Source organism: Rhinoderma darwinii, chromosome 1 (genome assembly GCF_050947455.1).
Source record: "Rhinoderma darwinii isolate aRhiDar2 chromosome 1, aRhiDar2.hap1, whole genome shotgun sequence".
Classification (NCBI taxonomy): domain Eukaryota; kingdom Metazoa; phylum Chordata; class Amphibia; order Anura; family Rhinodermatidae; genus Rhinoderma; species Rhinoderma darwinii.
The window spans coordinates 364390093-364406262 of record NC_134687.1 but is presented as its reverse complement, the minus strand read 5'-3'; the positions used below and the strand labels follow the sequence as shown (position 1 = coordinate 364406262).

At 40.7% G+C, this 16170-nt stretch overlaps 1 protein-coding gene across 2 annotated transcripts in view; it reads left to right on the top strand.

The window, feature by feature from the left end:
* The window catches only part of JAK2 (Janus kinase 2), a 284382-nt gene that overhangs the window by 61488 nt on the left and 206724 nt on the right, over positions 1-16170 (top strand). The window contains exon 2 of one of the 2 annotated variants that reach the window (XM_075827431.1): positions 8599-8840. In XM_075827431.1, coding sequence (XP_075683546.1) covers positions 8621-8840 — 220 coding nt within the window. In that variant the 5' untranslated portion in view covers positions 8599-8620. Of the gene's footprint in view, positions 1-8598; positions 8841-14743; positions 14807-16170 lie in introns of those variants that run through there. The other variant, XM_075827440.1, reaches the window with a different exon arrangement.

The window sequence follows — 16170 nt, the reverse complement described above, 5'->3', positions numbered from 1 at the left end:
ACTTTAGCAGCAATTTCTCACATTTTCAAGAAAATTTCCAAAACCTATTTTTATAGGTACCAGTTCAGTTCTGAAGTGGCTTTGAGGGCCTTATATATTAGAAACCCCCATAAGTCACCCAATTTTAAAAACTGCACCCCTCAAAGTATTCAATACAGCATTTAGAAAGTTTCTTAACCCTTCAGGTGTTTCACAGGAACTAAAGCAAAGTAGAGGGGAAATTTACATATTTCTTTTTTTTTTTTTTTGACGGAAAATCCATTTTTTTCTGTAACACAAAAGGTTTTACCAGAGAAACGCAACTCACTATTTATTGCCCAGATACTACAGTTTTTAGAAATATCCCACATGTGGCCCTAGTTTGCTACTGGACTGAAGCACAGACCTCAGAAGCAAAGGCGCACCTAGAGGATTTTGAGGCCTCCTTTTTATTAGAATATATTTTAGGCACCGGTTTGAAGAGGTCTTGTGTGGCCAAAACAGTGGAAACACCCCCAAAAAGACACCATTTGGCAAACTACACCCCTCAAGGAATTCATCAAGGGGTATAGTGAGCATTTTAACCCCACAGGTTTTTTGCTGAATTCAGTGGAATTAGTCCATAAAAATGAAAAATCTAAATTTAAAACCTAAATCTAAAACGTAGAAATTATGAATTTTTACAAGGAATAAAGAAGAAAAAGCGCCCCAAGATTTGTAAAGCAATTTCTGCTGATTACGGCAATACCCCATATGTGGTAATAAACGGCTGTTTGGACACACGGCAGGGCTCAGGAGCGAAGGAGCACTATTTGGCTTTTGGAGCTTAATTTTGCGCAATTGGTTCTCGGGTGTCATGTCGCATTTGCAAAGCCCCTGAGGGACCAAAACAGTGGACACCCCCCAGAAGTGACCCCGTTTGGGAAACTACAGCCCTTAAAAGAATTTGTCTACGGGTATAGTGAGCATTTTCATCACATAGCAAAAAAACTGAATTTAGTGTAATTAGGCCGTCAAAACTCCTATTGCGCTATAAATGACATATGCCATATGTATATAGGTTTTTTATGTTTTACGGTGTTTGCACGATAAAATCCCGGTTTAAAAAAAAATTATTTTGTTTTTGTGTCGCCATATTCTAAGAGCCACAACTTTTTTATTTTTCTATCAGGAAAGCTGTGTGAGGGCTTGTTTTTTGCAGAACAAACTGTAGTTTTTATTGGTACAATTGTTGGGTACATGCGACTTGTTGATCCCTATTTATGCAATTATTTGGGAGCTGAAGTGACTAAAAATAGCGATTCCGGTATAGTTTTTTTTATGGCGGTCACCGTGCGGGATAAATTACATTTATATTTTTATAGTTCAGGCCGTTACGGATGCGGCGATACCAATTATGCATAGTTTATTTTTTTCGTTTTTTTTTCTAATAAAGGACTTTAGAAGGGAAAAAGGGGGGCGATTTTTAAATGTTGTTATTTTGACATTTTACTTTTGTAAATTTTTTTTGTAACTTTATTTAACTTCTTTTGTTTTTTTTTAGTCCCACTAGGGAATAGAAGATCCAATTGTTGGACTGTTGTTATAATACCCTGCAATACTTATGTATTTCAGGGTATTATACCTGTCAGTTTCACACTGACAGGAGACATATTAGGTCCTGCCTCTGTAAAGACCTAATCGCCTTCCATAGATGGCAGACCGGAAGCCTTTGTTAGACTTCCGGTTGCCATAGCAATCGGCCCCCGCAATCGCGTAGCGGGGTGCCGATGTTGCTATAACAACTTAAATGCGGCGGTCGCTATTGTCTGCCGCATTTAAGGGGTTAATCGGCAGGGATCATGGCTGTGATCCGACCCGATGTTTTCCCCCAGTACTAAGGCTGCTAGTAGCAGCCTCTACTGGGAGATGCCGGGCTGCGGGAACCGCCTGTGCTCTCTGTTAGGAGCACACGTAGATTAACGGAGTGCAGGCACAAGGACCAGTGCTGCAGCCAGTTAATCTATGTGGGGTGGTCGGGAAGGGGTTAAGCTATAAAATGTCTGAGGTGGTGTTTGCCATACTAGCTTCAGAGTCTGACTGACAGTGGAGAAGTGCATTTTCTGCTGTCCTCCTCTACTACTAATTCGTCAGGAGATGAATTGTCCTGTAGACGCACTAGGGTTAGTGCTAAACGGTTCCCCAAGTGACTACTAGCGAAGGTCCAGCTGGAATCTGTACCCAAGGTGCCAGACTGTATCTTTACTTCAGGGTTTAAGGAAGCAGATTTCTTCTACCTCATTTTTTTTTTCTCAGAAGAATTAATACCGATGATACTAGAACAAACAAATATTTATGCCCAGCAGTTTTTAGACGCCAAACCCAGCTCATATGATGCAAGATGCCGTCAGTGGTCTCCCACTAACTCTGCAGAGATTAAATGTTATGAGGTCTATTACTTAATATGGGAATAATAAAAAAAAACACAATAAGGTTATATTGGAGTAATGACCTTTTATACTACACTCAAACGTCATGCCTAGGGCTCGATATGAAGTCTTGCTAAAATTTCTGCATTATAATAATAATGCACTTTGCATACTCCCTAATGACTCCACATATGACTGCTTATTGAAAATTTGGCCCATTATACACCAACCCTAAAACATGCAGCCAAGATGAATCCGTAGTGCACTTCAATAGCAGATTACATTTACGCCCAACAAGCGGGCCAGGTATGAGCGTAAAAGTTTACGAATTATGTGAAAGCACATCTGGCTACATAAGTTCAGAGTCTCCAAAGTAGAGCCCCCAAACTGCCCACTGTGTTATATCCAGAGTCAACGCAGCCGTCTACCAGGAAATTTTCGAGCACTTCATGCTTCCCTTTGCTGACCAGCTTTATGGAGATGCTGATTTCATTTTCTGCAGGACTTGGCACCTGCCCACACTGCCAAAAGTACCAATACATGGTTTAATAACCACCGTATCACTGCGCTTGATTGGCCAGCAAACGCACCTGACCTAAATCCCATAGAGAATCTATGGGGTATTGTCAAGAGGAAGATGAGTGACACCAGACCCAACAATGGCCGCTATCAAAGCAACCTGGGCTTCCATAACACCTCAGCAGTGCCACAGGCTGATCGCCTCCATGCCACACACACACACACACACACACACACACACACACACACACACGTGTGTGTATGCGTGTGTGTGTGTATATATATATATATATACACGTATGTGTGTGTAAATAATAAATATATATATACACTACCGTTCAAAAGTTTAGGGTCACTTAGAAATTTCCTTATTTTTGAAAGAAAAGCACAGTTTTTTTCAATGAAGATAACATTAAATTAATCAGAAATACACTCTATACATTGTTAATGTGCTAAATGACTATTCTAGCTGCAAACGTCTGGTTTTTAATGCAATATCTACATAGGTGTATAGAGGCCCATTTCCGGCAACCATCACTCCAGTGTTCTAATGGTACATTGTGTTTGCTAACTGTGTTAGAAGGCTAATGGACGATTAGAAAACACTTGAAAACCCTTGCGCAATTATGTTAGCACCGCTGTAAACAGTTTTGCTGTTTAGAGGAGCTATAAAACTGCCCTTCCTTTGAGCTAGTTGAGATTCTGGAGCATTACATTTGTGGGTTCGATTAAACTCTCAAAATGGCTAGAAAAAGAGCTTTCATGTGAAACTCGACAGTCTATTCTTGTTCTTAGAAATAAAGGCTATTCCATGCGAGAAATTGCCAAGAAACTGAAGATTTCCTACAACGGTGTGTACTACTCCCTTCAGAGGATAGCACAAACAGGCTCTAACCAGAGTAGAAAGAGAAGTGGGAGGCCCCGCTGCACAACTGAGCAACAAGACAAGTACATTACAGTCTCTAGTTTGAGAAATAGACGCCTCACAGGTCCTCAACTGGCAGCTTCATTAAATAGTACCCGCAAAACGCCAGTGTCAATGTCTGAAGAGGCGACTACTGGATGCTGGCCTTCAGGGCAGAGTGGCAAAGAAAAAGCCATATCTGAGACTGGCTAATAAAAGGAAAAGATTAATATGGGCAAAAGCACACAGACATTGGACAGAGGAAGATTGGAAAAAAGTGTTATGGACAGACGAATCGAAGTTTGAGGTGTTTGGATCACACAGAAGAACATTTGTGAGACGCAGAACAACTGAAAAGATGCTGGAAGAGTGCCTGACGCCATCTGTCAAGCATGGTGGAGGTAATGTGATGGTCTGGGGTTGCTTTGGTGCTGGTAAAGTGGGAGATTTGTACAAGCTAAAAGGGATTTTGAATAAGGAAGGCTATCACTCCATTTTGCAACGCCATGCCATACCCTGTGGACAGCGCTTGATTGGAGCCAATTTCATCCTACAACAGGACAATGACCCAAAGCACACCTCCAAATTATGCAAGAACTATTTAGGGAAGAAGCAGGCAGCTGGTATTCTATCTGTAATGGAGTGGCCAGCGCAGTCACCAGATCTCAACCCCATAGAGCTGTTGTGGGAGCAGCTTGACCGTATGGTACGCAAGAAGTGCCCATCAAGCCAATCCAACTTGTGGGAGGGGCTTCTGGAAGCATGGGGTGAAATTTCTCCCGATTACCTCAGCAAATTAACAGCTAGAATGCCAAAGGTCTGCAATGCTGTAATTGCTGCAAATGGAGCATTCTTTGACAAAAGCAAAGTTTGAAGGAGAAAATTATTATTTGAAATAAAAATCATTATTTCTAACCTTGTCAATGTCTTGACTATATTTTCTAGTCATTTTGCAACTCATTGGATAAATATAAGTGTGAGTTTTCATGGAAAACACAAAATTGTCTGGATGACCCCAAACTTTTGAACTGTAGTGTGTGTGTATGTGTGTGTGTGTATATAGATAGATAGATAGATAGATAGATAGATAGATTATATATATATATATATAAGCTGCACAGTTTTTCAAACCTGTACAGTCCGGGTGCAATATTCCCGTTTGGACACGTGACCAGTGTCCCCAGATACCTAGTCAAATCTTCCAAAAATATGAGACTGCACACCTTGATAGTGGGAAAAGTGGATTTATTCACAACAATCAAATAAATAAATCCACTTGTTTTCCACTATCAAGGTGTGCTGTCTCGTATTTTTGGAGCATTTGCCTATATATATATATATATATATATATATATATACATACACACTACCGTTCAAAAGTTTGGGGTCACCCAGACAATTTCATGTTTTCCATGAAAACTCACACTTATATTTATCAAATGAGTTGCAAAATGACTAGAAAATATAGTCAAGACATTGACAAGGTTAGAAATAATGATTTTTATTTGAAATAATAATTTTCTCCTTCAAACTTTGCTTTCGTCAAAGAATGCTCCATTTGCAGCAATTACAGCATTGCAGACCTTTGGCATTCTAGCTGTTAATTTGCTGAGGTAATCGGGAGAAATTTCACCCCATGCTTCCAGAAGCTCCTCCCACAAGTTGGATTGGCTTGATGGGCACTTCTTGCGTACCATACGGTCAAGCTGCTCCCACAACAGCTCTATGGGGTTGAGATCTGGTGACTAGGCTGGCCACTCCATTACAGATAGAATACCAGCTGCCTGCTTCTTCCCTAAATAGTTCTTGCATAATTTGGAGGTGTACTTTGGGTCATTGTCCTGTTGTAGGATGAAATTGGCTCCAATCAAGCGCTGTCCACAGGGTATGGCATGGCGTTGCAAAATGGAGTGATAGCCTTCCTTATTCAAAATCCCTTTTACCTTGTACAAATCTCCCACTTTACCAGCACCAAAGCAACCCCAGACCATCACATTACCTCCACCATGCTTGACAGATGGCGTCAGGCACTCTTCCAGCATCTTTTCAGTTGTTCTGCGTCTCACAAATGTTCTTCTGTGTGATCCAAACACCTCAGACTTCGATTCGTCTGTCCATAACACTTTTTTCCAATCTTCCTCTGTCCAATGTCTGTGTGCTTTTGCCCATATTAATCTATTCCTTTTATTAGCCAGTCTCAGATATGTCTTTCTTTGCCACTCTGCCCTGAAGGCCAGCATCCCAGAGTCACCTCTTCACTGTAGACGTTGACACTGGCGTTTTGCGGGTACTATTTAATGAAGCTGCCAGTTGAGGACCTATGAGGCGTTTATTTCTCAAACTAGAGACTCTAATGTACTTGTCTTCTTGCTCAGTTGTGCAGCGGGGCCTCCCACTTCTCTTTCTACTCTGGTTAGAGCCTGTTTGTGCTGTCCTCTGAAGGAAGTAGTACACACCGTTGTAGGAAATCTTCAGTTTCTTGGCAATTTCTCGCATGAAATAGCGTTCATTTCTAAGAACAAGAATAGACTGTCGAGTTTCACATGAAAGCTCTCTTGTTCTAGTCATTTGGAGAGTTTAATCGAACCCACAAATGTAATGCTCCAGATTATCAACTAGCTCAAAGGAAGGTCCGTTTTATAGTTCCTCTAAACAGCAAAACTGTTTACAGCGGTGCTAACATAATTGCACAAGGGTTTTCAAGTGTTTTCTAATCATCCATTAGCCTTCTAACACAGTTAGCAAACACAATGTACCATTAGAACACTGGAGTGATGGTTGCTGGAAATGGACCTCTATACACCTATGTAGATATTGCATGAAAAAACAGATGTTTGCAGCTAGAATAGTCATTTATCACATTAACAATGTATAGAGTGTATTTCTGATTAATTTAATGTTATCTTCATTGAAAAAAACTGTGCTTTTCCTTAAAAAATAAGGAAATTTCTAAGTGACCCTAAACTTTTGAACGGTAGTGTGTGTGTGTGTGTGTGTGTGTGTGTGTGTGTGTGTGTGTGTGTGTGTATATATATATATGTGTTGCTAATTCATCGATTGGCCACTTAACCTCTTAAAGTCATACCACGTACATGTGGTAGCTGTTAATGGGACGTATGGAGTGGGCTCACTGGCTGAGCTCGTTCCATACTTCGCGAGTGATGGCTTAATAGAAGCCTGTCAAAATCGCTATATACTGCAATATACTCACTAATTCAATTTTTAATGTACAAAAAAAAATGTAAAGTTAAAAATAAATATTTTTTTTTCTTATCCCCCCCCCCCAAAGTAATGTTAAGCTCTTAACAACATGCCACGTTCATGTACGTGGCAGCCATTAAAGGGAAGTATGGAGTGGGCTCACGGGCTGAGCTCGCTCCATGCTTAGCCGGTGACGGCTGTGTAATACAGCCGACACCTCACTGCATTTGGCGGAATCAAAGTAAAAGAAAAAATTGATCTACGCATGAGTAACGGAGAAATACTAATAGACAAGGTGCTGCAGCTTCTGGTATTTGTTTTTTATTTATTTTTTTCTTCCTCTTACTATTATCAATTTCAAGTTACAGTTAATCAAAGTGGTAATATTTTATACCTATTCTAGTTCTGTTCTTCAACAAAGGTGGAGCTACCCTTTGTTTCTATGCTTAAAGAGGTATCCCCTTTTGGACATTTATGGCATATCCACAGTCGCCGGGTTCTGGCCACTGAGTTACGATGTTGCCAGGAGTACGGAAACAGACTATTTTGCTGAGCTAAGCTGTTTCTGTAACTCCCCTAGATGCTGTTACCGGAGCTCCACAGTTCTGGAAACCGTGTAGCTCACTGTTACGCGGTTTCCGTAACTCCGATTCACTTTTATGGGACTTGACGGAAACAGTGGATTAAGTTTGTTCTTTTTTTTTTTTCTCTCTCTTTGGATGTTGTCTTTTAGTAATTATAACAAAGTTGTGAAAAAATAAAAGAATAAGGAAAACAAAACGTTGGGGACGCAGCAATTTTGGGCCTTCAGGACAAAGCAACTTATTTTTTTTCTCTCTCTTTTTGTCACGGTTATGAGAGCTATAACTTCATTTTTCATCGTTGTAAAATTTTGAAGGCTTTTTTTTTTTTTTTTTTTAAGAGGAAAATTAGTATTTTTTTAATTCCACCATTTTTTTCATTGATTTTTTTTTATTTGGGCCTTCATCAATATATATAAATAAATGCGAGAAGAAAAATGCATTTGTTTTATAGTACAGGATGTTGCGGCAATACAAACTTTTAAAATACTTTTTTTTAAATAAAAAAGCATTTTGTAATGGTGGGCAAAATTTTTTTTATTACATTTTTTTTAATCCCACTAGGAGACTTAACCATGCGATCGTGTGATTGCTGTAAAACTGACAGACATCCTATTAGAACCTGTTTCTGGCATGGTCGTCTGATTGGGTGAAAAAAGAAGCCCCCTCCTTCTGTCTAACTTTTTAAATGCTGCCGAGACAGCAGCAGCTAAAGGATTGGACGGCCAGGATTAGCGTTATCTCTGTTCTCGGCCGTTGCAGCTGACACTCACTGCGGATGGTGCGGGCTCCGCTCCTGCGCCCGTGCCATCCTCGCGTTGCATATTTAGGGTGCTTGGCGCTACCTACGTAGGAGTTTGCCAAGGTTAAATCAGAATTCCCCCAGACCTGCTCACAGGTCATTGTTTGTACAATTTATTTCTAACCAAGCAGAAAATAGTTTACGCTTTCGGAGTAACAACTTTCAATTCTGTATTGTTTCCTGATTTTGTTTGTTTTCTTCTAGGTAACACTTGTGGAGTGATGTAATGGCTTGCCTCACAATGACTGAAATGAACATAACCACAGCTCCTACTGTTCACCCAAGTGGAGATACACAGTTGCGTTTAAGTGCCCCAAAACCCAGTGACGCAGGATTTCACATCTTTCTATACCATGCTTTGTGCTCGGGTGATGGGGATTACCTTGCATTGCCCCCAGGAGAGTATAATGCAGAAGAAATATGCATCACTGCTGCTAAAGCGTGTGGTAAGTGCATTTTTGGGTTTTGTCATTTGTGACCAGTCTATAATTTTGTATTTATGTCACATCTGCTTGCATTGAGAGTCTTGTTTATGCAAGCTGCACAATGTCCTCTTGATCAGCTGAATATCCGTAAAGAGAAAATGTTTTATTACATTATAAATTAGAACCATATAACAATTTGTACATTATATTTTAGTCCTGGATTCTTCCTGCATCCTTTTGAAAAAACAAATGTGCAAAGTCCTAACCGAAACATGTGGCATTTGATAGAAATAGGCCAGTAGTCATTGGTATTCCAGAAATCTCTTTAGTTTTAGAAATTATTTTAAAACTTCTACAGGTGACCCGGGAAGAAAAATATTCTGGATTTTTTTATTGGGTTCAAAAAAAATCTCCAGTTAAACTCTGCTAGTGCAACATTACACTTGTGCTGGAATATTTTGATTTTGCTGACATTTATATTCTAAATGTTAGGCTGCAGATAAGAAGAAATTATAAATAGATTTATTTACATGCAAAGAAGATTACTACGTTCGAAAACACAACATATTTTGTCGGTTGCCTTTACTTCTGTTATTTAGTAGTTGAAAAGATTATTCGGAACTAAACCGTACGGAAAATGGAACTGAAAGCAGTGTTGCGTAAAAAGGATGTCGAGGTTTGCGATCTTGCACGACCACTCCCACGGCACTATATCTGCTGGCAGGGGGCATGCCAGGGACCGCACTCGCCAACTCCTCTGAAACCTGTGGTGTGCTGTTGCCAAGGCAAGGACACAGTCCCTTGCTCTGCACCATGCGTAGCTCAATTAAAGTTTTTATTTTTTTTAGGTCTGGCGGTGAGTTTTTTTTCTGTTTTCCTGTGATTCCCTGTGTTTGATTCGGCTTGTCTTGACTGATCTGAAAATTCATGTAACGACCTCTGGCCTGACTAACTTAGTGTCCGGACACCCATTTCTGGATCTGCTGTTACTAACCCGGGTCCGTGTGCTAAACATAGTGTGCACGTAGCCTTACTATTATATGACAAAAAGGGTAAGTTTGGGTCATATTAAGGGTCAGTCTAGTGATTATTTCCTTACCAGTACATTGCATTTACCTACCAGCCATGTTGTTCTTTGCATAAGCATGTGGGAGGTGAATAATAGCCCCTCACCCTGACCGCAGCTCCGGAGGAAGGACCGGAACCCTAGAGATAAAAAGAAAGCTCCTCCGCAGCCCCAATGGTTTCTTGTTCCTGCGGGAAGCTCTGCATTAGGACCCATTTGGGTCTTGTCAAGGTCAGATATAGCTGGGGTTGCCTCTGCCTGGGCGGTCTGAAACTACTCACCCCGCTGAGAGGAATTCATTACACGAGTTCGAGGTTTTGTCCTGGACTCCCGATTTACCTTTTGCCTCCTCTGATTCACCCTCTTTGAAGCCCAGCAGCCTGATGCCTGCCTGGGATTATTGGCTTAAATTGCAACCTGAGCCTCCTATCCTTGCGGTTCTTATTAAATACCGGTATAGGTGTGGATTGTGCTTGACTTGCATGGTATGCAGTTGCGACCAGCTGGATGCTTCCGATCCTAGATGAAAATTGATTAGAGAACCGTAATTGGCATAAGACGCTATTCTCATGTAGTTCACAGGCTCTGGAGGAGACTATTCATAGTGGGAAGTGGCCCTTCCTTCTTGGCAGTCCTGGCCAGCTGATCTTTAGTATCTAAAGAAGAACAGGCAAGCTGCGTCTATCGCTACCTTTTCAAACACGAGTACTAATGGAGATGGGATTAAGTGGGATCCTTCTCACTCTCCTCTGCATAAACCAAGTCTGATAACTTGAGGGTTGTCTCTCATCTAGGTTGGTGAGTTTTTCTACCTGCTTCCATTATTTAAATGCTTAAGTTGTATATATTTGTATATTTTAGGGTGAGGGGGTCCCTATAAAATCAGTCTGCAAGAACAGTCATCCTGTCTTGTGGCGTTGTCGTTTGAATCAATGGAAAGTACTTGTTGAACTCGCGCCGTAACAACGAATTACAAGCGAAAAGGTGAAATCCGGCACATCCTCTTTTAAAACAAACCTTTATACCGGCATGTTATAAAATCTTGTCGGTATTCCATGGAACGCTAAGGCTGGGTTCACACGACCTATTTTCAGACGTAATGGAGACGTTTTACGCCTCGAATTACGCCTGAAAAAACGCCCCTAATACGCCTACAAACATCTGCCCATTGCGTTCACTGGGAATTACGATGTTCTGTTCCCACGAGCCTTTATTTTACGCTTTGCTGTAAAAAAACGGAGCGTAAAAAGACACTCCGTAAAAATAAGTAGCATGTCACTTCTTCAGGCGTATTTTGGAGCTGATTTTCCATTGAACACTATGAAAAACGCCTCAAAAAACGTCTGAAAAGAAGCCTCAAAAGAAGCTCCAAATTTCATTCTCAGCTTCAAAAACGCCTGAAAATCAGAGGCTGTTTTCTCTGAAATCTGCTCCGTAATTTTCAGACGTTTTTTGTTAAGCGTGTGAACATATCCTTATGCGTTTGCAGCCATTCAGATTCTTAGTCATAGCCATGCTACATGAGTATTGCAACAATTTAAAAACAAAAGATAACCGATCCTGACAACCGGATGTGGTCTTCTGACATATAATGGTTCCTTCTGGCCTAAACGATAGAAATGCTTTAATGTATTATTATTGAAATAATTCAGTATGCTGTATCGATCTGTTTGTTATTTCACATCACATCTACCATTTATGTGTTATATGATCGCATCTGGTTGTCAGGATTGGTCGGTTTTTGTTTTTAATTTGTTGCCTGATTGTCTCGAAGCGCATAAGCGTTACATGGAATACCAACAAGGTTTTTATACATGACGGAAAAAAGGTTTGTTTTAAATGAGGATGTGCCGGATTTCACCTTTTCACTTATGATTAAAAAAAATATTTGGTCCCTTGTCTATAAAGAATGAAAAAAACCGGATGACTCCAAGGTGGTTAGGAGAAAATACCCCGTTGATGAGGAAGAAACCGCTGCCTGGGACATAACCCAATAGAATTGATGTCCCTTTTGATACAAGTATTCTGTTAAGCATGTCTTCCTTTTAGATGATATGACATATTTTAAAGACTTAATGAATAAGTAAGCCGGGCTTTTTTGTCAAAGCCTGGGAATAGTTTTCTATGGCATTTAAACCCAATATAGCCGCAACTTGTGTAGCCAGATCCTTAGTAGTGTGGATTAGCCAATTGGAGACTCCCCTCCAGAACAAGGCTCTGTGTGACAATCTGTTAGCTTTCTTTCCTACCCTTAAAAAAATCGTCAGGGTTTATGGCAGATATCCTTAGGCTCTCTGCGAGGTTAGCTGCTCTTTCCATTTTAGCGAGATGTGCATTATGGCTTAAGAATTAGTCGGGAGATGCAGAATCTAAAATTTGTCTATGTGGGATCTCGTGTGAGGGAATTTTTTTGTTTGGAGCTGTCCTGGATGATCTTCTTGATGAGGCAGGTGATAGGAAAAAAGCGTTTTCTACAAATTTTAATCCAAGACAAAATAAGCCCTTAGGTCCCTCCCAAAGATTTAACAACCAGCTTAAAAGGAAAGAGAATGCAGGAAAATGGAAATTCTCTAAAAAGATAAAATAAAATCATAGGGGTTCCTATTTAATTAAGGCTTGAAGCCCTCACGTAAATCAGGACCTCAGTGATGCCAGACAGCGAGTAGAGGCAGACTCTCTAAATGTGTTCTCACTTGGGAAAACATTTCTGGAAGCCCGTTACTTTTTTTCGCTGTAGACCATTTAGGAAGCCTGTTACCTATTTTGCTGTAGACCAATTAGCAAGCTAGTTACTCCTTTCGCTGCAGACTAATCAGAAAGCCAGTTACTTCTGTCATTATAGTTAGGAGATGCCAGACCTCATGCGGACGCCATTAGAACAGCCATTCTTCCCTGATGACGCCACTGTGTGGTGAAACATGTAGGGAGGCTGATTTAGGGACTATTTTGTTATTTTAATATATAATCCTTGCTAGGATACCAATACAATACCAACATCATGATTTAGCGACAATAGAGGGAGAGTGTGAATGTGTAGCTCTTTGGGAGGAATGCCTCCGTGTTTGTAGATTCCGAGGAATATCTCTAAGGGTATGTTCACACGTAGTAAACGGGCGAAAAATCGGAAGAAGAATGCCTCCAAACATCTGCCCATTGATTTCAATGGGAAAACGGCGTTCTGTTCCGACGGGGCATTTTCTATGCGGCTGTTTTTTTCAAAACGGCCGCATAAAAAAACGGCCGTGAAAAAGAAGTGCATGTCACTACTTCAGCCATTTTTTGGAGCCGTTTTTCATAGATTCTATAGAAAAACAGCTCTAAAAACGCAGCGAGAAACGCAAATTTGATTAAAAAACTTCTGAAAATCAGGAGCTGTTTTCCTTTTGAAAACAGCTCCGTATTTTCAGACGTTTTTTAGTTTGTGTGTGTGTGCACATACCCTAATACGAAGTGTGTAATATACCAGAGGAGGAATGCCTCCATGTGTTTTTTGATTTCTGAGAGGAATGCCTCTAATACTGAGTGTATAATGTACCATAGGAGGAATGCCTCTAAGGTTGGGTTCACACGACCTATTTTCAGACGTACACGAGGCGTATTATGCCTCGTTTTACGTCTGAAAATAAGGCTACAATACGTCGGCAAACATCTGCCCATTCATTTGAATGGGTTTGCCGACGTACTGTGCAGACGACCTGTCATTTATGCGTCGTCGTTTGACAGCTGTCAAACGACGACGCGTAAAAATACAGCCTCGTCAAAAGAAGTGCAGGACACTTCTTTCAGACGTAATTTGAGCCGTTCTTCATTGAACTCAATGAAGCACAGCTCAAAATTTACGGCTGTCAGAGAAGCCTCGCAAAATGCGAGGAGGAGCATTTACGACTGAATTGAGGCAGCTGTTTTCTCCTGAAAACAGTCTGTCTTTTCAGACGTAAATGCCTGCTACCGTGTGCACATACCCTAATACTGAGTGTATAATGTACCATAGGAGGAATGCCTCCATGTGTTTCTTGGTTTCTGAGAGGAATGCCTCTAATACGGAGTGTGCAATATACTTTTAATTCCACAAACAAACATATGCAAACACTTTCTCCTCTATAAGCTATATCTGCTAATTCAGCAGATTTAAAATATAATATTCATATTTTCAGAAATAAGGTAGTCCATGGATTAATTTTTAACTCACTTTTGTATGTCTTTAATAGGGTTTAGATCTTATTCTTTTAATGTATATGAATAAAGCTTAATAATAATTGTTTAAATATAGAAATAATTGCATCGTTTAGTGGGAGTAGATCCTTTGGATTGTCGGAGTACAATCCTCTTGTTTTAATATAAGCCTCTAATTAGATCTGTGAGGGTATGTTCACACGCAGTTACCAAAACGTCTGAAAATACGGAGCTGTTTTCAGGCGAAAACAGCACCTGATTTTCAGACGTTTTTGTAGCAACTAACATTTTTCGCGGCGTATTTTACGGCCGTTATTGGAGCTGTTTTTCAATGGAGTCAATGAAAAACGGCTCCAAAAACGTCCCAAGAAGTGACATGCACTTCTTCTTTTTCACGGGTGTCTTTTTACGCGTAAAATTACACCTCGTGGGAACAGAACACCGTAAAACCAATTGCAAGCAATGGGCAGATGTTTATAGGTGTAATGGAGCCGTTATTTCATGCGTAATTCTGATGCCTGATTTACGTCTGAAAACACTGCGTGTGAACATACCCTAAGACTGCCATTTGGTCTTCTCCTCACACAGTTTTTTTTTTTTTTTGTCACTACCAGTTGGATGTGACCTGACGTTTCTGCTCTTTCTTTCATAGTGAGGTTCTTCAATCTGTAATCCCACCGTTCTCTTTCTGGTAAATTCTCCGGTGGTGCTGTCATTATAAGGGAGAAAACAGTAATTACACTTTCTGGTAAGTTTTTAAATCCTCGTACCATGACAGCACCCTTATATTCCCACCCTTCTTATCTTCCTTGTTCACACGGCGATGGGTAGGCACTTGGTGGTGCAAAAAATAAATGTGTATATACACACACTCGGGCATAGCTAAAGGCTCATGGGCCCCGATGCAAAGATTCTTGGGGCCCCCCCCCCCCCCCCAAACTTCTCATGGCTGATGGCCCGCAGCTTTCAGCTACATCGCTGGGTCTCCTAAGTGACTCAACAATGCAGCACTTGCAGCCAGGGCCATCACTAAGGTCTTAAAACGTCAGGGGAAATAGCCCAATACATATACCCCCCCCCCCCAAAAAAAAGTGTGTGCGTGTATGTTTATGTGTATATAGGAGACCGCATATCTATAGCACTAAGACCGTATAGCTATGGATAGGATTAGATACATTGGCTCAGCAGACTGTATCACACATGATAGGATTAGATACAGTGGCTCAGCAGACAGTATCACACATGATAGAATTAGATACACAGCTCAGCAGACCGTATCACACATGATAGGATTAGATACATTGGCTCAGCAGACTGTATCACACATGATAGGATTAGATATAGGGCCCAGCTCGCTGACATTGCGGCTCCAGCGCTGGACCCAGGAAAGGTAAGAATAATAATTGTTTTGCTTTTTGATGTGTTACTAATTATTTTTGTGTGATTGTGTTTTTTACAAGTTCGGTTGTTCGACTACTTCGGATTTGAGGACTACTTCGATGATGGCGTGTTTTTGTGTGTGTGTGTGTGTGTGTGTGTGTGTGTGTGTGTGTGTGTGTGTGTGTGTGTGTGTGTGTGTGTGTGTGTGTGTGTGTGTGTGTGTGTGTGTGTATATGTATATGTTCCTATTTGATACTTTTTAAATTGCCAATCAGACGTTTGACTGGGAGACAAATATATAAGGCCCATGATAACTAATATGGCTGACCTGAAGTATCTTCCTCTTGTTTTAGAATCTAACGAAATTAGGGAAAAGTGGCATCTTATTCACCTTCCATCAACCTGCGTGTAGGCTCTTTGCAAATATTTAGAAGCCTCCTCAAACAAAAGTATAGAAGTCATTTAGGAATGGAAGAGAAGGGAATGTAGCTGCATTTTTCTGTCTTAGTGTTTCTGGGAAACCTTATGAGGGGTAGCTTCATGTGGGAGACCTTTAATTTGGGTCCGAATGCTGTGCATAGCCCAAGCATCACACAAGTAACACGTTGCCCACCCAGCAGGCATGGAGAGAAATGTCTTTGCAAAAATGGGGAGGGGGAGGAAAGCCCCAGAATTCAGACACCACATTTCTGACTTCATTACACCTAATACCCTGTATATCTAAAGCAAAGG